Below are 23,702 nucleotides of genomic sequence, written 5' to 3' on the forward strand. Positions count from 1 at the left end.
AGCGAAGATCATTCGACTCGATGAGACCCGCCCCCCCTCCTCCCACAGCGGCCATATTGTTTGGTTGGGCGGGAAACCTTCTAGAATCTTTGGAAATCATGACGACTCAATGCACGATGTTCAGTTCTTCGTTCCCCGTCCTCACCCAGGAGTCTTTAGGAGAAACTAGCATTCACACCAAAGAAACATCGCAAGGGATGTTTAATTAAACCTTATGTCGCCAGATATTACTCCTCCGACATTATTTAGCATTCCGACTTACGTGGAATGTTGGCAAAACAAAATTCCCTTGCTAAATGATTAATTATGAATTAACCTAGAGTCGTTTTCCTTTTTGAAGATCTAACCAGACGCGTGCGTGCGTGCGTGCGTGTGTGTGTGTGTGTGTGTGTGTGTGCACAAGTCATGGGACTACTATCCAGTGGATGTTTATATCTCACTGGTTTTATTGGAAACCTTAAAAAGTGTTCCTTCATTCCAAATAGAGAGAGAGAGAGAGAGAGAGAGAGAGAGAGAGAGAGAGAGAGAGAGAGAGAGAGAGAGAGAGAGAGAGAGAGAGAGAGAGAGAGAGAGAGAGAGCTCACACATTGCAGTTTCCAGCAGTTATTGTAATTGGTTTCTCAGGGTGGGGGGGGGGGGGGAGGGAGACCAGCACCAACTGCATTCACGAGCTCAGCTCAGCAGCACACACCCCTCCTCACAGACACCGGAGATGCATCCCCGAGGCGAAGGCACCGCGACCAGCTGCTGTTCGCCGCCCGAGTCCTGGTAGGATGGTGCAGAAAGCGGTGAACGGCGGCGGGGTCTACCCGGACCAGGCCGGGGGGGAGAAATCTAGGCACAAAGTGGGCTTCGTCGGTCTGGACCCCGGGGCTCCGGAGTCCAACCGGGACGGAGCGCTGCTCATCGAGGACGCGAAGAGGGGCAGCATCCTCTCCAGACCGCGGGCCAGCGTCTCCGGGGGGAGACCCAGACCCAGGCCGTCCAAGAAGAACGCCAGCTATCGGAAACTCCAGAATTTTTTGTACCAAGCGCTGGAGAGACCGCGGGGATGGGCCTTCATCTACCACGCTTATGTGTAAGTGTGCGTGTGTTCCCCGCGGGGGTTGCCGGGCTCCGGGTCGGGACGGGCTGGGCACGGGACGGGCGGGCTGGACACGCGAGGCAATCGACGTGAGACTTTTTTTTGGCCCGTGGAGTTTCTGGGGTGTGGAGTGTGGCGGTGAGCTAATGGTGCACAACAAACGAGATGCTCGTATTCTCTGTCTGCGCCACCTCGTCTACCGATATAACGCGTTTATATATATATATATAGTAGGCCTATGAACCACACTCCCTACCCCTGCACAATGATGCTCTGCAATGTGCAACTATTTCTGCAACTATTCCGCTGCATTGAATGCAAACGGTTACCGCGCCGGTCAATGCAGCGGCAGAGCCCCGGCAGTGCAATGCGTCCCACAGCCTCATCTTTACTTTACACGGCATTGAATATGCGTGTTTGACATGCCGTGCCGTGTTGCGCTCGACGGTGTGTGGTGGTCCATGTATTGCGGCAGCACCAAAGCAGCCGTTCTGTTTCAGCACCCATGGCCGTAGTCAGCTCCCGCGCCACGTCACTCATCCAACTAATTGATGTTGCAGCCATACGTCGAGTCATGTGCTTCCTGTACTCTGAAACAAATAGTGCATCTTCTCGCTGTAGGTGAAAGTGAAACTGCGGCTGTGCCGTCTGGTCTGCCCTCCCGTGCACACGTCCCGTCTCATGAATGCTTAGACGAAAGCCTCCATGTAAAACTGCACACTCACACTGACTCGCCCCCCTGTCTGGGTTCATATCAGATCCATACTTGCAACCCACCAGAAAACCTTGGATCGATGGGAATCTTCTGATCTGTGCCCATAGGCCCATGCGTGTTGTATTGTAAAACTAGGGGATACTAGGGGAAGTAGTGGTAGCATTCTCTCATCAGTTCAGGGCGAGCCCTCTACACTCCTGCTTATGAATTCAGATATTGTCCGCGGAGGAGCTGTCGGGCCAAGAGATCCACGACCGATGCTGCCACGATCACATGACCTCCGTGCTAGCCGCCTCCCCTCAGTGTGGATCCCGTAAGATGTGACCTGCTCGACTTAGCGGTGTGAGCGCAGAGAGTGTAACCCTGGACCCCTCTCGGCTCCTTCTGACTCATGCATAATTCACATCCTTTCATCCCCTCTTAGACTTAGTTTGACTGCTTTACCGGTTTGTATGAAGCACTCTGGTCGCATCCCTTGTGTTCCCCTCCACCCCCTCTCCTCCAGCTGTGTTCAGGCTGTCGCTTTTTCAGATATTTGACAGATAGAAGGCTGCTTTATCGTGTTTTCTGGAACGGTGTGGTCGTGCCGGTGTTGGGTTTCATCCTGTATTTGTAATGCATGTGCAGTGGATCATTAGATGAAGTTTCCTATATCAAGCATGCTCTCTCTGTCTCTGTCTCTATATATCTAGCTATCTCCCTCTCTAGCTCTGTCTTTCTCTTCAACAATCTCCCGCTCTCGCTTTTTCCTCTAATACCAGTCCAATCAGTCGATCAATACCAATCCAGTATGATAGTCCAGTAAATCAATACCAGTACACTACCATCCCTGCAGGGTCAACGTGGAATGCTCATGGTCGGAATAGTAATTTATTGAATTAATTATTAATTGATGGTATTGTGGTCATGAAAGAATGGAATGTGATGCCATTTTGTGGACGGTCAATATACTGTTACGATTGATGAACCAAATTTAACGACTACAATTCATTATTTTGTCATTTAGCAGATGCATCCATGCAAAGCAAATAACAGTGATTTGTTTCATTGATTCATGTCTTTAAGGAGCAGTGATTCCTCCAATGACTGCACACCTTGGGGTTCAAACCTAGAACCTTTCAGATTGGCGTGAAACCCCTGGAAACAAGACAACAATGCCCTTTCTCCATTTTAAACCTTGATGAATTCTGACAAGCCTGACTAAAAGTCTGCAATGTCTCCTCTGCACTCAGATGGCAGATGCTGGCAGATGCTCCAGTGTCTCATTAACGCAGACACACAACCGTTTGGACGTGTGAATGTATCCCTGGTCTGCTGTTCCCAGCAGGGGCTCCTCTGTATCTGTCCCATCAGGCGCCGTCCCCAGGAGACGCAGCCAGACTGAAGCACAGCCTCCCATCGCTTGAATGTGGAACTTTGCTAGCAAGATGCTACGATCTATGGGCGGCATGTGGCTCAGGAGGTAGAGTGGGTTGGCTTTTAACCGGAAGGTTGCTAGTTCGATCCCCGGCTCCTTGAGAGTGTCGAGATGTCCCTGAGTAAGACACCTCACCCTAACTGCTCCCGACGAGCTGGCTGTCGCCTTGCATGGTTGTCACCGCCGTTTGTGTGTGAATGTGTGCATGAATGGGTGAATGTTAAGTAATACTGTAAAGCGCTTTGAGTGGCCACTGGTTAGAGAATCCCTGTATAAAGGCAGACCATTTACCATTAGGGACAGTGTCTCCTCATCGAGATGATTGCTTTTTTGTACATTGTCATGGAGAAACCGACCAGATAATCGAGTGGCACTACACGTCGTTAGGACTGCATGATAACACACATCACCTTTAAAGACCTGCTGCCCTGAGGTGTGTCTGTCGAGGGCCAGAGTTTGCCTCGATGGGTTCCGTCTCAGAGCAGACGGAAATCAATGTTGTTCGTTAGCCTCGGCCGAAGAGGAAATGCAGGTTTTTTCCGCTGCTGAGAAATGCCACATCGTCATTGATCAACACTGACTTCCACTGACTGCTCTGTTGACTGAAGGCCCCCCCGGGTAAATCCTAATGGGATTTGACCTATTAGTTTCGTAGGCCTGGCCCCTTGGAACACCAAACATGAGCATCATGTCGGGACCCAAAACAGTGACAGAAAATATCAGAGATCGTACTTCAGTAGACCCGCAGTGTTCATATTGATATATATATATACAGTGGTCTTAGCGTTCAATTGGGTGCTGGACAGTTTCTATCATGGAGACAAGGGAATCCCCTTGGGTAAACTGAGATGCAGTTATAGAGGAGGAGGAAGGTCATTTTCTAGGCCACCTGAAGTTGATCAAGTTAGAGGTTAATTCGGAGACTCCTTAGGTAAACATTGCATGAAATGGATGAGTACTTAGCACAATAACGCGTCCACCAGAGCCCAACTTAAACAAAACGTCAGACTACAACTATTTATGGGAGAATCTGACGGCAGAAACTCTCACCTGAGAAAGAACAGTGTTCCCTCATGTTCTCCTCAGATCACACGGTAAGCCTGTCACCGATCAAGCCGGGCCCTCACATCCCCTGAACAGCTCTCTGACTGGGGTATACAGTTCTTTTCTGCAGTGACTCTGGAAGCTTCAGGGAAGATGTGTCTGCAGCAAAGCCTCCATAAATCCACAGGGGGAGTTGTGCTGCAGCCCTCAGGAGACTTGGGGCGTCTCGTGGACGATTTAGCTCCCAGCCGGACACTGACGCAGCAGCACAGCCTATACATTCTATTCAGTCATTCAGTGGATGCTTTTATCAATAGTGCCTTACAGTGAGCAGTTTTCTTAGATACAGATCATAAATCATTAAGAAGCAAGTAGCAGTTACCGCGTCTCGCTCAAGGGCAAAGCAGACACTGGGGTTTGAACCCAGATACGTTTGGCTATGAGTCAAACACCCTAAGCACCAGACTATCCTGGCCAAGAGAGTTAACTTGAGAATGAGAAGGAGACTCTGAAACCGGACTAAACCAAACCTGACGGTTGCACGTTTCCCGGTTTGGACTGAGGTGCTGGATGTTTTGAAGTGTTAGATGTCTATATGATACATCAGAAGATGCAAAATAGATAAACACAGAAGATTCCAATTCAAATCCAAATGGCCGGGCCAATAGTGGAATCTGGTACGTTCTGGTTACCATCCCAATCGGTCCCAGTTCATCCTTGCTCCTTTAACAAGAGGGCTGGACTGGCGATCGATGCTCCAGTCATCAGGCCTGAGCTCTAGCATTAAGAGAAGGTCTGGGCCCGAGTCCTTCCCGTCCCTTCATTAGCATCTGCAGGAGCCTTCGGAGCCAGCCTCACTTATATTCATTAGCGGCCATTATCGGCCAGGATCACAGATTCAGCGCTGAGCAGAGTGTGCGGTCTCGTATCATTGCACAGCGGCACAGTAATGTTAACAATAATGACCTTAAATGAGAATTACAATCATTTGTACCTTAACGTTCTGCGTGTACCTTTCTAATACCAACAATTTGCATGTTATATCTATAAACCTTTTGGTAGATAATTATTTTTTCGTCTAGCTCTGCTGTGACTTAAACATTTTCTATATGGGATTAATAAAGTAGGGAATATTTTGTATATCTATTTGAAACTGATATGTAGAATAACAACTTCATGGTTGACTTGTTAGTTTTGAAATCGATTAAAGTGTGATTGGATGGCAAACTTGACCAGTTAGGACTGTTCTTGCTGATGTATAGAGTCTTGCTGATGTATAAGAAAATGCAAAACATCTTGAACATGAAACATTAAAATGCACCAATTTATCCGTCTAAGGCTATCGATCAGAAACAGGCATTAGAGGTCAGCTACAGTACGTGTTTGGAAAACCAATCATATTCCTCCATGACTGATGCATAAAGTGGACCAAAAACAAGTTCTTTCATTTGTGCATTCAAAGTCAGCAATTTGGGAAATTCCCTGATGACAGCTTGTTAATGATTCTGCAACGTGAGAGTTCCTGACCTCAGCAATCATCAGCTAAAGCCAGATATCCCTAACCCCTACCTGTACATTAATGACATCTTTCACTTTTTTGCAAGTTTGCATAAAGTGTCCGCTCAATGAATAAATAGTAAACTTAGTAAGTAGACTTCTGTCGGTGGCCCTGTCAATGGCTAGAAACAAAAGGGAGCTATTTTATGTCTGCTGTTTGATAATGACTTCAGCGCCCAAGACGGGAACCTCAGGCTTCACATGTTGGCACGTATTGCGACACAAAAAAGGTCAAGGTCCGGTCGGAAATCATATGCTGACTCAGTGTCTGAGGGTCTGCAGAAATTGGCCCAGTCTAGGCATTCCTTTGCACTACCGCTGTTTGTGCAACATTGCCCCTGAACTGCTGGTTAGGTGGTTTTGTAGAAGGATGCAACCCCATTGTGCTTCAACCTTCTGGTGTGTTACTGTAGCCGAGCTGGGGCGAAGGAAGTTACCAGGGGTGGAAGCGGGCTGGCTGGTTGAGATGATGCACTGAGTGTAGAATGCTGTAAGCAGTAGGTTTGTTTACATTTATATTTAGGGTATTTAGCACTTTTATAAAAAGCGTCTTACAATAAGTACATTTGTCGGAAGAAAGAAAAAACAACAATATATCACTGTCAGTACAAGATGTTCATAGAACCAAGTGCCAAACAATAACTATTGTTAGGCTAACCCATTTCCTGTATACAACAAAGATAACTAGGATAAGATGCTCCACCTTGCTAAGTACTATTTAAGTACTATAAGTGCAAGGGCGTACAACATACAATGAGTGTGTTGTTTCAGGTCAGGTTCAGTTGATGCTACAAGCTAGGTTTAAAATGTGCTGAGTGCTAGATGTCGCACACAAATCATAAAGGTTTAGTAGGCCGATGTGCTACAGGCTAGATGTAGTACTGTGTTTCTCATACAGCATGGCTCATTATCGCCACAGCTGCATCGGTGTGGCTCAAGTTCCCCTTCCCCAAACCAGAACTACGTTCCTTTGAACTAAGACTATGCTATTGATCATGTAGCATGGTTATTAATATCGTAATGGCCTGATGCGTTTCAAATGGAAGAAGCTGAGGAGTACTTCTATTTCTGGTCTGAACTTTATCGACCAGCAATAATAAACATAACCTATATATTATTTAACAAACATTAAAAATGTACGTCTTCATATTTGTTTTGTAATTATAACAACGCAAGATCAGAGTCTTGACAAATATTCACTGGAACCTTCTCACACAGCACTAGTGGGGGAATGGTGCGTGAGTAATCAAAGTACAAGCTGGCTGGGTGTTCTTCCTGCTTGGTGTAGCGTGCTAAAGTGAGGCGCAGGGTGTACGGCCATGTGTGTGAAGTGATGGTCTGAAATACATGAGAGAATATTTCTTTCTGTTGTGAGATCATGTTTAATTTAGCTCATGCCTGTCCTTAATTACCTCTAGAACCTACTGTGCAACTTTTGGGAGAGGTCTCCATGGTTCAGCACACCAGCTTGCTGATCTCAAAATGTGTCCCCCTACTCTTTCACCTTCCCCAGTAAACTAGGTTTCAGACAGACGTTAGCGCGAGCTAATGCTTCATGGAAGTCTGCATGTGGTTAATGGCGTGCCATTACCGCAGTGAGATTATCGCATCATACGAGCACGGAAAGTCTGCTATGTGTCATACTGCGCTGGAGCTTCTCTGCTCCTCTGGCCTTGCTCCTCTGTATCTCTATGCGATGATTCATGCAGGTCGTCCTTTCCTTTTGAGTGCTTCTTTCAAATCCCCTGTATTAGTTTTCACCAGCCGTTCACCATTAGCTCTGCTGGTGGATACCAGCCAGCCCTCCTCCTCGACACAGCCCCCCTGAGAAGCCTCTCACTGCTGCCCTGCTCCAGCTCCACTCGCCCGCATGCAGCTTAAAGCTCACCTGATCGGCCCAGCCAATCAAATTAAGGAGCGTACCTCCAAGCAGTCCTCGGTTTCTCCTTGAATCCTGCTTCGGGTCGGGTTACGTCAGTCCACAAGCCTTGGGTTATCGTGTAAGAGGAGGTGATATCCAATCCATCCTTTGCATCAATACTACCTCTTAGAGATGCTCCGTTGTTAATGCCTTTACACTCATTTTTGTATTGATCCGGTCAATGCAGAGTTCCATTGTGTGCACGTTGTCTATTTGTGTTTTGAGGAACACCTTATATTTTTACTTGTTTAATAGTCTCATAGGGAAAATACTGTGCTATGCAGTTATACGAAATGTGTGATCTAGAATCGCCCTGTTTAAACTGTACATTTAAATACAACACTTTAGGTTCAACGGTATATTTGAATAACACACTTTGTGCTCAAATATACATTTAAATACAGCGCTTTGCGTTATATTGCACATTAAAATACAAACCTCTGTGTTAGATTGTACATTCAAACACAACCCTTTGTGTTGTATAGTGTACATTTAAATAACACAATTTGTGCTTGGACAGCTTCACAGTGTGGCACCGCACACCTCATATCAAGTACGCAAACATTAAAACACAAGGTTGTTGGTGACAGCAGGCTCCCCGTGTGTTTGTGTCCTTCTCCCAACCAAACAGAGAGGGGGACGTTATCAAACACAAACACAGGGGAGCCCACACACGATGCTAATGCTGTTCATTTAGCGAGGGCTGGCTCGGAACGCACAGCATTAGCATCGCGCCCGCGCACAGCTCATCACCTTTTGAGTGACCGGGTGATTGTATAAAGGCAAACGTAGGAACCCGATCCAGTTCCCGATATGATCTGATGATAGGATCATCAGCGGGCTGATGAGATTACACAGCAGTGTTCCAGCAGTTGTTAAACCCAGAAGTGTCTCAGGTTGGATATTGAATTAATGTGAAATCCGGTAACCTCCGCTGAACTCTGCTGGACTCTGCTTGGCTTCCTGTCCTTTGACCGCCCTGCGTTCTCCCCCTTCGTCTCCTCCTCAGGTTCTAGTATGTTCTAGTATGTTCTAGTAGGTTCCAGTAGGTTCTAATAGGTTCTAGTCGGCCTTCAGGGGAAGTGAGAGTCGACTGTTATGCAGGCCTTTATCAGGTAGGAGTCACAGGGACGTTCTGCAGGTAAACTGAGGACATTGGGGGTTGAACACAGAACCTTTGAGCTGGGCTCCCACACCACGAGACTATCCTGCCCCCTGTCAAGAACCGTCCATCTTTCTCCAGTCAATTAGTCTGACATGAGGAGGCTTATTTTCTAACTTCAAACTTTTTTTGCTAACCTTTCTGACAAGAACACTAACACGTTTTCTGTCCTGTCTCTCTCTCTCCCCTCTCTCCTTCTCTCTCTCTTTCAGCTTCCTCTTGGTCTTTTCCTGCCTTATACTGTCCGTCTTTGCCACCATCAGAGACTTCAAAAATAGCTCAGAGAGTGCCTTGTACATCCTGGTAAGGTGTCTGCATCACATCTGCCAACGCTGTTTCGTTTAGCGTCTGAGATAACTACTGTAACTGTTTGTGCATGACAGAGCATGTGCACTTCCAAGGGGATCTCTGGCAAAACACTCACATCGTGTTGTAGCTGCTTTCCCGGCCTGGTTATAATGTAAAACTAGTGATGGAGATGCTGCAATATCATTTCAACTTTCTGTTATTGTTTGACCTTGTTTGTTTTTATGAGCAGCCTAATGAAATGTATTGCAAAAAACTTAGTGGAACGCCAATATTTACACAAAGTGATGAAGGGCAACAATATGTGACCCATAGTATGTGGCTCCAGCCAGGGGTGTGAGAGGGTCCCTTCGTGGCTCTGTAGAGCAAGAAGACGTGCCTTCTGGAGGAGGACAGTGTCAGCAGGCTGTTGTTTTCCTCCGCCCCAGGAAATCGTGACCATCGTGGTATTCGGGGTGGAGTACATTGTCAGGATCTGGGCCGCAGGATGCTGCTGTCGCTACCGCGGCTGGAGCGGGAGGCTCAAGTTCGCCAGGAAGCCCTTTTGTGTGATCGGTGAGTGGCAGTGACCTCAAGGTTGTGGTTGTTGTGGTTTTGATGAAGTACTTGTCAGGTTCCTCTCACACCTCGGGAACGAGGAGGACCCAAGGGACTTGCTTCTGTGTTGTTCTAGTTTTATACTTCACCTGAGTTAAGAACAGAACTTTCCTGTTTCTAAACTAGTGGGCAGCCAGGATCTCACTGAGCTCACGCACTGATTTGTGATTAGTTTATGGTTGGTATCTGATTATTCTCAGACCACAGGAGAAACCTGAAAAGAGGACTTTGTGTTAATCGCTACAACACTTTAAGTCAGCAGTTTCAGCCACAAACACCATTATTCATGTAGGAATCCGAGAGAAAGTGTTAAAAAAAAAAGCAGCTACCAAAGTTATGCACAATTTTGTATAAAACAAGTTGGAATTAAAGTTTTTTTTCCACTAGTCGTTTATCAGGAGGAAGTAACCTTGAAAAGGAACACACAGGGGGTTGTGGAGGGTCAGGCAATAAATAGCAGGAAACTCTAGTGAAGAATAACAAAGGCGTACTTCACATGAAGGCATTTATCTGAGCAAATTTAAAGCCAGAAAATATAGTCAAATGTACTCAGGCGCAAACTTCAAAACAAAAAACGTCCTCTTCTTTGTGGCCAGACATCATGGTGCTGATCGCCTCGGTGTCAGTGCTGGCGGCTGGTTCCCAAGGCAACGTGTTCGCCACGTCCGCCATCAGAAGTCTCCGCTTCCTGCAGATCCTCCGGATGCTGCGTATGGACCGGCGCGGAGGCACCTGGAAGCTGCTGGGGTCCGTGGTGTATGCTCACAGCAAGGTGGGGTCAGAATGTGTGTTTAGAAACGTCCCCACTTTGATATAATATTCTGAATGTGTGTTCAGTAATGTCCCCACTTTGGTAGAATATTCTGAATGTGTGTTTAGTAATATCCCCACTTTGGTAGAATATTCTGAATGTGGGTTTAGTAATATCCCCACTTTGGTAGAATATTCTGAATGTGGGTTTAGTAATGTCCCAATTTTGATCAAATATTCTGAATGTGTCTTAAGTAATGTCCCCCCTTTGGTAGTTTATTCAGAATGTGTGTTTAGTAATGTCCCCACTTTGATATAATATTCTGAATGTGGGTTTAGTAATGTCCCAACTTTGATCAAATATTCTGAATGTGTCTTAAGTAATGTCCCCCCTTTGGTAGTTTATTCAGAATGTGTGTTTAGTAATGTCCCCACTTTGGTAGACTATTCTGAATGTGTGTTTAGTAATATCCCCACTTTGGTAGAATATTCTGAATGTGGGTTTAGTAATGTCCCAACTTTGATCAAATATTCTGAATGTGTCTTAAGTAATGTCCCCCCTTTGGTAGTTTATTCAGAATGTGTGTTTAGTAATGTCCCCACTTTGGTAGAATATTATGAATGTTTGTTTAGTAATGTTCCTACTTTGGTAGAATATTCAGAATCTGTGTTTAGTAATGTCCCCACTTTGATAAAATATTGAGAATGTATGTCTAGTAATGGCCTCACTTTGATAGTTTATTCTGAATGTGTGTTTAGTAATGTCCCAACTTTGGTAGAATATTATGAATGCTTGTTTAGTAATGTTCCCACTTTGGTATTATATTCTGAATGTCTGTTTAGTAATGTCCCAACTTTTGTATTTTATTCAGAATGTGTGTTTATTTATGTACCCTCTTTGGTAGGATATTCTGAATGTGGGTTTAGCAATGTCCCTGCTTTGATAGAATATACAAAATGTGTATCTTGTTATGTCCCCACTGTCCCCACTCTGACAGTAAATTCTGAATGTGTATAGTCATGCCACACTCTGATAGAATATTGTAAATGGTGTATGAATAGTCATGTCCCCACTCTGATAAAGTATTGTAAATGATTTGTGAATAGTCATGTCACCACTTTGATAGAATATCATAAACGGTGTGTGGTAGCAGAGCCCCCACAATATCAGTAAATTCAGATTGATCTGTGATTACACAGACTGGTTATTACATTGCGCTGTCTTTTAGGAGCTCATCACCGCCTGGTACATCGGCTTCCTGTGTCTCATCCTGGCATCTTTCCTGGTCTACTCAGTGGAAAAGGAATCCAATGATGAATTCGAGACCTATGCTGACGCCCTTTGGTGGGGACTGGTGAGGATATTTATTGTTATGGAGGGCCGAATGAAGTAGACAACAACAACAACAACAGTTGTTTCACTCACACACAAACAGGCACACGCAGACTCTTCAAAACCCAGATGCAAAATTGTTTAGTTTTCTAGCTTTTTCTCGTCTTTCATTACGCCGACGTTCCGATCGGAAATTCTTAGTGCTGTTGGGAATGTTGTGTTCCCTGTCCCCAGATCACGCTGACCACCATCGGCTACGGGGACAAAGTACCCAAGACCTGGAACGGCCGTCTGCTGGCCGCCACCTTCAGCATGATCGGCGTGGCGTTCTTCGCCCTCCCCGCGGTGAGGTCATCAACAACAAGTGTTGAAAAGGATAAAAACAAAATAAAGCCAAAAGGCTTGTTTCCATTGGGGTCCCTACAATGGCTGTGGAGAGGACTTTTCATCCCCTTCCCCTGGTGACCTCAGCTCCCGCCAGTCCGGCAGGAGATACGGTAGTGGTACAATCACATTGCCTAGGCAACGAGGGCATGACATCACCGCGACAAAGTTCCGCTCGACCCGATCTTAGGGTTCCGAGGATAAAGGGAAAGTGAGGAAGAATGTCCCTGAGAGTGAGATGGATCAGTGCTGTGATAAGCACGATCAATCATCATGGGTCCTTTTTGTCATCGTATAAGTAAATTTGCACATATTTAGTGATAGTAAATTAGTGATTGTGAATGTGTGATACTTGAAGAATGTGTGATAATGTGTGAATGTGTGATACTATTTGATGTAGATGATTATATTTAGACATTTCTTGTTAGGTCTGGTTAAGTTAGGCCTGAAGGTAGAGGCTATCAGAGAGCTACTTCCTAGAATTCCTGAAGGGCATCGCTTCCACTGCTCACGGAGGCCCGGTCAGCATGCCGAGTGTGGGTCATGTATTTGATTAGTTTAATGAAAGAGTGGCGTTTTGGCTCGGGAAACGCCTGCTTTCATCAGGCTCTTAGCCGCTGGGTTGCGAATCAATCTGCGTTTGATGCTGATTTCTGCTTTCCGCTGTTAGAGTTAGACTGACGTTTTAGTGGTCGTTCCTCCCGTCTTCTGTCTCCATCAAACGTTCGGATTTCAACTGTCAGGTCTCTTTTACTGTCTTTCTGTCACGCCTTCTCTGTCTCTCTTTCTCTCTCTCTTACAGTCTCTCTTACTGTCTCTCTCTCTCTCTGTCTCTCTCTCCTTCCCCCCTCTCTCTCTCTCTCTCTCTCTCTCTCTCTCTCTCTCTCTCTCTCTCTCTCGCTAACTATCTTGAGTATAACATATAGGCCTATATACCTACACACACCCACACTTCCATACCCAACGACACACACGCAGACACTAACACACCCAATGACACACACACACACACACATACACACACACACACACACACACACACACACACACACACACACACACACACAATCTTAAAGCTAACCTCAAGGTCTATCCCTCTCTGCTCATAAACGTCTCTCTCAATTTTTTATCTCTCTCTCACTCTCACTGTCGCACGCTCGCTCACTCACTCACTCACTCACTCACTCACTCACTCAATCTCTCTCTCTCTCTCTCTCTCTCTCTCTCTCTCTCTCTCTCTCTCTTTCTTTTTTCTTCTTCTTCTTGTAATAATAGTTTGAATAATCGTGATTTCAATAATCTTCTTCTTCTTATTCTTACATTCTTCAATACCACCCAATGTCTCTCTCCCCTCTCTCTCCCAGGGTATCCTTGGCTCTGGCTTTGCCCTGAAGGTCCAGGAGCAGCACAGGCAGAAGCACTTTGAGAAGAGACGCAACCCTGCAGCAGGCCTCATACAGGTGGGGAACCACCAGGCATCCATATTAGATCAGGTTCCAGGCAGAACCTTCCCCCTCCGCGACCAGCTAATATAATCGAGTTTTCGTTATTTAATTTTTTTTCATTAAATGTTTTATAGAAAGTGCAACATCTGGATACATATCTGTACATTATTTTGGATTTGAACAATTACTATTTGACCCTTTTGTGTATTTTTTTAAGGCGAAATTTCAAAGTTCTCAACTGCAAAGTGTTTTTTGGGAGAGACATGCTGAATTAATGCATCACGTTTTCCAACTCAAAAATAATAGTTTGAATAATCGTGATTTCAATATTGACCAAAATAATCGTGATTATGATTTTTTCCATAATTGAGCAGCCCTAGTAGACGCTCAATAACAGAGAAACTCTGGGCTCAGCTGCTGCAACAGCAGGACGGCTATGAGCATCAAAGTAAAGGTTTGTTTGGATTAACTCCATCAATCAATAGCCCTCCACTTTATAGTCTAACAGTAGGCTACAGCATTAACATCCCCTGAACGCAAACCGTGGTGCTTCAAACATTAATAGCTATGTTATGACTCAGTGTTGAGTTGTTGATGTAACAGTACAGTGCAGCCCCTGTCTGCCAGAGAAACCCAGTTCAGCCACATAGCCACCGAGCATAGTGGTGTGAGCCACCAAACACGTCCACGTAGACAGTAAGCTAGCCACCTAGCTCACCACCTAGCTTATTCACCAAGAGCAGACTGGTTGGTTGCTATGTCACCGAGCATAGCAACGTTAGCCGCTAACACAATGTCCTATGTGTCCAATGTTTGGGCCCAGGCCTCCTGGAGATTTTACTCCACCAACCTCTCCAGAACGGACCTCCTCTGCACCTGGGAGTTCTTTGAGCAGACCGTAGCCGTGCCAATGTACAGGTGAGTTCTGAACAGGTGACCCTCCGAATGACCGCCATTTTAGAACCAGGGCCGTTTCCGGAGTTTCCGTTCACGCCAAAGTATGTGACATCTGATCGACACTTCTGCAATACGTCTACGCTGGGGAATCAAACCCCTGACCCTAGCAGTGCTAACCCTTGCCGCGCCTGGCTTGACGGACTGGACCACCATTTCTAAGGCTTTGGTTGTTGTGGAGAGTAAATGTTTAAGTAACTCATGAAACTCTGTTCAACGTCATGCATCTTGAAAATTGAAACGTCTTCTAGAGAGATTGACCCCCATTGTGTGGTCTGCTGGTGGTCTTCTTTGGAAACAAGCCAATCACACATGGTTAGAGATGCATAGACCAATCAAATGGTTATATATGAGATAGGAAGAGAATTCCGTCCAATGGGAAGGTTTCCGGCTCTTGGGGGGGGGAGGTAATACATTACTCATACTGTCTTATGTCAGGTTTCCTGGTTGGTGTACTCTCATATGGGGAAATGAGTGAGAAAGCATGGAATCACCACACCTTCAAGCTGATATCAATGCACCTTATTATGCTGACAAAGGCGCTGATATCCTGCTGTTTAAAAACGTTTTGGATTTCAAATCCATTTCTGGAAAGGTTCAATTTCCTCGTGGAGAAGCAAAAAGGATCATGGATCATAATCATAATTTTAGCTTAGGTAGCATTAACAGGTTGTTGTGCTAGCTGTGTTTTGGCTAGAAGGAACTCTAAAAATACTTTGTGAAAGACAAGATGTAATGTATGAGGTTGCTTTGATGCTTGTTTACTATCTAGGCCTGTATAGCATATTCAGTGTGATTTCACTATTAGAAACGTTTTTACTTGAAAATGTATAACAGTTAGAAAGTACAGGACCGTAGTTTTTAAATAAAAAATTCAAACATACAGAAAATATATCTGCACAATAAGAGTGGTAAAATGTGAATGCAAAAACAGGTTTAAACTGTCAAATATTTTTTACAAAAAGTTATGCGACTCATTATATTAGAGCTATATAATGGTTAATGCATGCATTATCGACAGTATAGGCAACATTATGGAAACTTTACACGATGGAGCGTTATCCATAATAGGCCACTTTTAATTTAACTAATGCCAATTTTGCTAACGCACTCGAAACCTAACGAATGAAACGGATTGACCGGGCCCTGAACGCTGCGATCCATCTTCCTGAAACGTTTCCTGTAAGAATCAGTGGCTTAGCTGCAGGCGTGGACCGATCGAGCAGAAACAGCACCTTAATATAATTACCTCGCCAGCACCAAGACCCCCCCGAGCCCCCAGAGGCCAGAGCTGACCCCAGAGGAACCCACCTAATGCGATGAGAAAACGATCTCTGCCCTCTTTTTCAGACTCATCCCTCCTCTGAATCAGCTGGACCTCCTGAGGAATCTGAAAGGCAAGACATTCAGGTGGGGACGGATGCTCCTATTGGTGCTATTATTAACAATACTAATACTACTACTAATACAACCACTAATACTACTTCTAATACAACGTTAACTTATACTATACAACCAGGGCTGGGCGAAACATTTATTATCGCGTTAATCATGGGGAATCTTACACGATTGATAAATATCCCGATGTTGATTGAAAACACCATTAAAGGCAGTCTAGCTGAGGGACATTAAATATATGGCATCACCAAAACTAGTTTTCCTTCTGAAGGGTAAGGCATTCAGGTGGGAACTATGCTATTAGTAATACTATTAATACTCATACTACTTCTACTACTGCTGCTGCTAGTACAACTACTACGGCTCTTCTACTATTACTGCTACTTGTACCATTACTTATACTACTACTGCTAGCACATCTACTACTAATACTACCGCTGCTACTACCATACCACTACTAATACTACTAACACTACTACTGCTACCAATGCTACTGCTACCACTTATAATATTACTGCTACTGTTACCACTACTTCTACCACTGCTACTTCTACTAATGCTACTACTGCTACTGCTAGTAATGCTACTACTACTGCTACTACTACTGCTACTACTGCTACCACTAATGATACAAATGCTACTTCTGCCCCTAATGCTACTAATATTGCTACTAATGCTTATACTACTACTGCTACTGCTATTACTTCTGCTACTACTACTGCTACTAATGCTACTATTAATGTTAATTGTACTACTGCTACTAATGCTACTACTGCTACTAAAACACCTACTACTACTATTAGGAATGAAAAAATGGTTATTTGTTATTGGTAATGACTCACAATAAAAAAGACAGGAATGGGAAAAAAGCAGCGATTAATTAAATACATCCACCGATCATCATCATCATCATCATCATCATCATCATCATCATCATCATCATCAGTAATACAATTAATGTCTGAATATCTGGGCTGCATCTAAATAAGGAGTTTTTCATCAGAGAACACAGTTGCCTTCAACAACGTATTATTATTACGCGATATTGAGTTCTTCCGAGTATTGAGTTTCACGTCCCGTCAGAATCCATTTATACCTGCAGGACCAGAAGCATTGCCTCGTGGGTAACCAGAAACGAAAATCAAACGCAGTGACATCACCTCCTCTGGTAAAACAGGTGACCTCACCGCGATGAGCCAATCAGAGGCCGGAACGGCGTGACACGTGTGTGTGGTCAGCTCTTGTGCCTTGGTATTCGGTTTCTTGATAAGATGTAGGTGCGTGAACGTTGGGGCTGTGTGTGTGTGTGTGTGTGTGTGTGTGTGTGTGTGTGTGTGTGTGTGTGTGTTGGATTAGATTAAAATAGATTCAACTTTATTGTCATTGGGCAGAGTACAAGTACAGAGACAACGAACATGCAGTTAGCCTCTAAACAGAGGTGCACGGAAGCAGTAAGGTGAAGACTGTGTACATGAATAATCTCTCCCGGGTTCTAGAGCTCAGTAGGGTACCCTGAACCTGCTGTTCTGGGTACGGCGGGACCTGTAGTGCCCACTGGAGGGGAGGAGGAGGAACAGTCGGTGGTCGGGGGGAGATCAGTCCTCGACGATGCTGAGAGCCTTCCGTAGACATCACTCGCTCTCGCTTGCTGTGTGTGTGTGTGTGTGTGTGTCTGTGTGTGTGTGTGTGTGTGTGTGTGTGTGTGTGTGTGGTTAGACTGAACCCAGAGCTCCTGATTCTATCTGGAGGCATCATTGGGCCAAGACCTCACCTTAAATGTCTGTTAAGTGATCGAATAGTAAATTGTATGTGTGCGTGTGTATGTATGTGTGTGTTGTGGTGTGTGTGTGTCTGTCTGTGTGTGTGTGTGTGTGTGTATGTGTGTGTGTGTGTTTGGGTGTGTTGTTATTGTCCTACACAGGAAGGACTCCCAGTCCCAGCCAGATGCCTCTCCCAGGTCTGTGATGTGATTGGTCTATTCTAACAAACCCCGCCCCCTACCCCCTCCTGGCGACCAATCAGCTCTGCTCTTAGCTGCTGCTGAGACTCTTCTTGGGGGAGTGTGTATGTGCATGTACTTGTGTTTGTTTGTGTGTATGGATGTGCGCATCTTTGTATGTATATATTGAGTGTTTGTATTTGTTTGTTAATGTCTGGGTTTGTATGTGTGTGTGCTTGTATTGTGAATGTGTGTGTGTACGTGTGTGTGTGTGTGTGTGTGTGTGTATTTATGTGAGTTTGCGTATACGTGCGTGCTTGCAAGTGTGTGTATCTATACATTTATGTGTGTTTTTATTTGTGAGTTAATGTATGGGTCTGTGTGTGTGTGTGAGCGTGTGTGTGTATCTATGTATGTGTGTTTGGGTGAATGTGAGAGAGAGTACTAAATCCCAGAGCGTTCCCTCACTAGTTAACCCACAGTAACTAGTTGTGTCTGTTACAAATGTTCCCTGTGATATACCTCCTCCTTCAAGAATAGTCATGCTGCGTTCCCCGCACACACACGCGCACACACACACACACACACACACACACACACACACACACACACACATAGACACACAGGCACACACAAACGCGCACACACACACACAGACACATACACAAGCTCACTTTAGCTCTCCTACGCAATCCAAAGCAACTTTACGCAACAGCAGCATACCTTTTCTCTGACCCTACCGTCGTCGACAGGAGCTGTTTGAGTGTATTCATGAGCAGAATGAAACACAATACATTCACTGATATATATACACAAAACAAGGTCAATACCGTTCCCTTCACTCTCCTCAACACCGGCTCACTAGCCCACTCCTGGTAACACGCTTATGATAACTAACCCTTCCCCTCTAAGCTATGAGTCCTCTTCAAGGACTCTCAAATAAGTCACTTCCCATCAATCAAAACAAGGATCCGACACGTGTTGATTTTGGCGATGACTTATTTGCTATTATAACGTGTTACCTGCCTCACCCTATGACGACACACACCCCTTGTTCCTGCTGCTGTGTCACCCTCTCTCTCTCCCCCCCGGCCGGCCACTGCAGTCATGAGCACCCCCGCAAAGACAGATTCTGTGGGTGCTGCCCGACACCGCCTAGGTACGACGGCAAAACTAACACCCCGCTAACTTTACCCCATTTATTAGTCAACAGTAGTAAGCGACAGCAGAATGTGACCTCTTTGTTTATCAATGGCTTTATTCGGCTCCGCCCACACAAACAGTTCCGCACCCGGACTGGGAATGGACTGTGGCCAAGCAACACATAAACACCTTCCTGTGCACTAGCTTCTACCTTGTGTAGGTCTACACATGACCACAGCCCAGCTGCTCTGTATCATGTACGTTTATCTGTATTTTTCCATTTATTGTGTAGCCGGGGAAGTAAGAGTCTTTTGACAGTTGCTTGGGTGCGTGGTGTGTGGTTCCGATGAGTTAACTGCTTACAATCGATACTGTAATAAACTGTTTTTACAAGACGTCTAATGCGGAGCGATACATGTATTGTTAAAAGACCCATTGCTGTTATTCTCTATAGCAGCACTCATTGAATGGCTCTCTTCCAATTAAATCACTCGGTCGGAACAAACTGTAATATATATAATTATACATATTTTGAAATGGCTTCATGGCTCATTAACATCTCACCTGGTGGTGAAATAGGGGCCTGTTCAATGATTCAATGATTTATCATCATTGAATAAACGATGATAAATGCTAATATCGTAAGCAATGCCCATTCAATGTATGGTAGGGAACTATGGGGGGTATAGAGTCCGATATGTCCATCAAATATTTTAATGAAGGCTGTTGTAATGGTTAACCTGAAAAACATATTCAACCCTTATTCAACCAGCAGTCAAAATAAGTAATAAAAAAATTAATTGAACTCAAGGGCTTACCGTATAGAAACTTGATATCACATTTATGAATATAGATTTATAGACATTAATTAGGAACACGCAATAATAAATCAGATCCATTTGAATGTTTTGGGTTAACTTGTTTATCAGAAGTGAATTAGCCTGTCCATTCTCTTTGTTTCTGATGTCTTATGCCCTCGTAGTCTTTCACTGTCGTTTGATGGTTTATTTCCAGTGTTGTCTTCATGCCCTTTCTTTGCTTGCTAACATTCTCCCGAATCGGTCCCCATAAACGTCTGCTCAGCAGCTGAGGTGCATACGGCTGCGTGCCTAGCAATACATTTCCCTTCAACGATCCCAACTCTTGAGATCAGGACAGTAACGGTGACTCTGATGTGCGTGATGTCTGATGTCCTCTCTGCATAGAGACCCCAGCCTTCCCTCCCTTTCCCCCCCCCCCATGCACGCTTTGCTTGTTGCTTCACGCTGCTTGCCTGACCCATGCCATCCTCGGCTGTGTTCCTACAAGGACATGACTCCTTGACACCTAGGACGTTGCCACTCGTGCATTTTCTGCCAAGGTAAGTTCTGCCATCCGATTGGTGCCGATGTGGAGGACCAGGCTGGGACAGCTGTTGAATCGTTGGCGACCTATGGCGAATCATTACGATAGCAGGACGCAACTCTTCCTCAACAACCCTTTTGTCAAGGCTTTCCGCTGTGTGCTGTGGTGTGGGCTGTAGATGGATACTGGCTTCCGGAAAGGCAGAGTATAGTATAGGAGAACCCAGTGGTTCTTCCACCATTGAAGGGGGAAAATAGAACGTATTACGGCCCGTGGACTTCTATCAACGGCCGTCAACGAGACAGCAGTGGAAAGCCTAGACAATATCGGTGCCGTTGAGGAATCCCTGCGTTGTACGCCATCACCCTGGTCCCCACTGGAGCTACAATCCTCTGGGATTAACACTACAACTAACTGGGATTAGCCCTGTTAGATTAAAAAGACAAAGCTAAAGAAAATGCTATGGTTAAACACTGAATCAAGTTAAAAAAAAACGCAGAGTTGTATTTTTTGGTGTGTAAAACACGGACTGATATCAATCCATGCACTCAATCTGACCCCCCCCCAGTCGAAAGGCCAGCTTGAAGGAGAAGGCGTTCTCCAGCCCGACCAAGACCCCCCCAGGAAAGGCTGGAGCCCCGTCCCCGGGGGCGGAGGACGGGGCGGAGGCCAGCCCCAGCAAGGTCGGGAAGAGCTGGAGCTTCGCCGACAAGAACCGCGCACCCAAGCACTCGTTCCGCGTGCGGGGCAGCGCCTCCCGACAGAACTCAGAGGGTAACTGCTAGCGCCGGGCTAACACTTCTAACACCGTTCCTGTGCAAACCGATGAGAATAGTTATAATAATCTTTGGACTATATATTACATACTGTATCTATATAATCTTTGTTGTAGATGTGTAATTAGTTAACCTAGCAATTGTAAGTGCACTTGGTTCTACGAACATCCTTACTGTACCAACCGCGATATATTGTTGATTCTCTTTCTTCAAATGTACCTATTCTAAGTCGCTCTGGGTAAAAATGTCAGCTAAATGCCCAAAATGTAAATTTAAATGTTCATAATTATAATTATTATTACAACAATAATTATAATTTGTGTTCAAAAAAAATGTTCAATGATGCTTCCTCTGCCACTGCTTTCAAATTCACTGGTTGGCTTGCTAATTGCTATTGTAGCCAACTACAGACCAAATACTGATGCTGCCTAATTGATTATCCTTAATTGATTAAGTGTTTGGGTGCATTCATGTTCTACATTTGGCCCATCTCCCAAAAGTTTAGCTCACAGAAAGTGCTCCAACGTTTACATGTGTATGAATATTCACATCCTTTATACTTCATATTTGTGAACATATAAATATACAAGTAGATTTATTCTAGATTTTCTTTAGATTATCAAACCGTTTTGCGTGCTATCCAATCCGAAGATATATTTCATAATTCCAGGGCTAACGAAGTAGTAATTACAACACCTTCCTGATAAAAGGATAGTTTGGTTTCAATCCTGCCATCACTGATTTCTAGAAAGCACAAACAAATCCATGATTCATCTAGGCAGCAGTCATTCACTTTCACTACATACACTGCTCCACTTTCTCCACCCTTCCTTTTCCTCTCTCTAAAGGGATAATGTTTTATTAGATGTTCATTCATAGCACGTTAAAGTGCTGATGAAATACAGGACCAAGACTGTAGTGTACTCAAGGTTAGCCAAGCCGTCCTCCTTAATTTACGTTTAGTTAATGTTAATTTAGTCTGAACTCTACACTTGCTGAGTGTAAAAACTAAGAGGGAGACCATTTTTGGGAAAGTAACTGAGAACCATGCATTGAACTCCAAAAGCCGTCATTGTTTGAGAATGATCTATGCGCCATGGTTTGTTGTCACAATAGAATCCATAACAAACTCTCACGTCTTCCCTCTCTCCTCTCTTTGCAGCAATTGAAGGTTTAATAAGTAAGACATTGGTGTACTTCTTTGTCTGGCTTCTATCGGTATATGAACAGGCAACGAGCAACCTTGACTGGTGCAGGAAACATGCATGAAAAGTACTGGTTTGTGGACCGCTTGACTTGAACCCACTTTCATTTGAATGGGTCACAGTGCTCAGAGCGGTTAGATGTGCTGTTATCTTGCTATGGTAATTGTATTCATGCTTACTGCCCATGCTTATCACTAATTACCAAAACTGCAATGCACTCAAATGCACTGACACTGCAATATATGAACGACATCCCCAAGTAGGTTCAAGTCAAGAGGTACCAAGAAAATAATAAATGAACACCAATTGACAATGATTATAAAAATAAACACTGCTTTGGCTTGCATGGAGATAGCTCCCTTTCTTGAGTGATGCTGTAGTGTAGAAACTTGCCTGTATGCATTTTTCCTTTCAGTTTCTATAAACAAATTACCAGACTATGTCCGCAAACCACTAATGTTGACCATGGTTAGCGAAAAGTTGTTAAGTTAGTAGTAGAAAAGTAATAAGACCTTCCAAGCTGTTGCCCACAACCCTATCCTTCAATTCTGCACCTTATCTTTCCCTTTGTTCCACAAAACCCATGATCCCAAACAATCCTCTGGTTGCATTATACTAACACGGTGCTATCGGACACTAACCGACTCTTTGATTCTGCACCTTTTGAAACAAGAAGGGCCATACATCAAGTTATGGCTCTGCTTTGTCCTCCCCCTGCTGGCCAGGGGGGACCAAGACATACTGATTGAGAAGTGTCCTTGTCGTTATTCCATAGAGGCCAGTTTTCCCGGAGAGGAAATGGGGGATGATAAGAATTGCGACTGTGATTTTTACCAAGAACTATCGCCGGGTTTAAAGGTCACCATCAGAGCTATCTGGTAAGTGTGCCGCGTGTCAAACTGGTTGACCAGAAGTGTTTGTCCCGCTGTTGCAACTGGAAAACATCAGCATTTACAGGGTAAAAGCTTAAAGACACAGAGACAGTGTTGTATTTTAGGAATAACAATAGTCTTAATGGAATTCCATGTATCCGCCGTGTTCTTAAGGGTTCCTCCAAGGTGTTGTAGGTTATTAAAAGATTCAGACGTTTTTTAAGGTCAGGTCGCTCCCTAGGTGTGAGTGGGAGTGTGGGGCATTAACAGCCACAAATAACGTAAACTCACTTTGTGACAGCACAAAGTCATCTAGAAGGTGTTGCCCCCATCCCTGTCACTCCGCTAGGGTAAAG

The 23,702-nt window shown here is 44.7% G+C and overlaps 1 protein-coding gene across 1 annotated transcript; it reads left to right on the forward strand.

Moving 5' to 3' along the window:
- Window positions 1-773: 773 nt before the first annotated feature.
- LOC307079677 (potassium voltage-gated channel subfamily KQT member 2-like) lies at window positions 774-14,637 on the forward strand (the record flags this gene model as incomplete). Its single annotated transcript, XM_079742146.1, has 8 exons — window positions 774-1,078; window positions 9,113-9,203; window positions 9,635-9,761; window positions 10,400-10,575; window positions 11,783-11,908; window positions 12,121-12,231; window positions 13,635-13,730; window positions 14,539-14,637. 8 exons carry the CDS (start codon window positions 774-776, stop codon window positions 14,635-14,637), a joined length of 1,131 nt encoding a protein of 376 aa, XP_079598272.1.
- Between the last annotated feature and the right edge of the window lie 9,065 nt (window positions 14,638-23,702).

Source organism: Pollachius pollachius (genome assembly GCF_949987615.1).
Source record: "Pollachius pollachius genome assembly, chromosome: 8".
NCBI classification, from domain to species: Eukaryota; Metazoa; Chordata; class Actinopteri; order Gadiformes; family Gadidae; genus Pollachius; species Pollachius pollachius.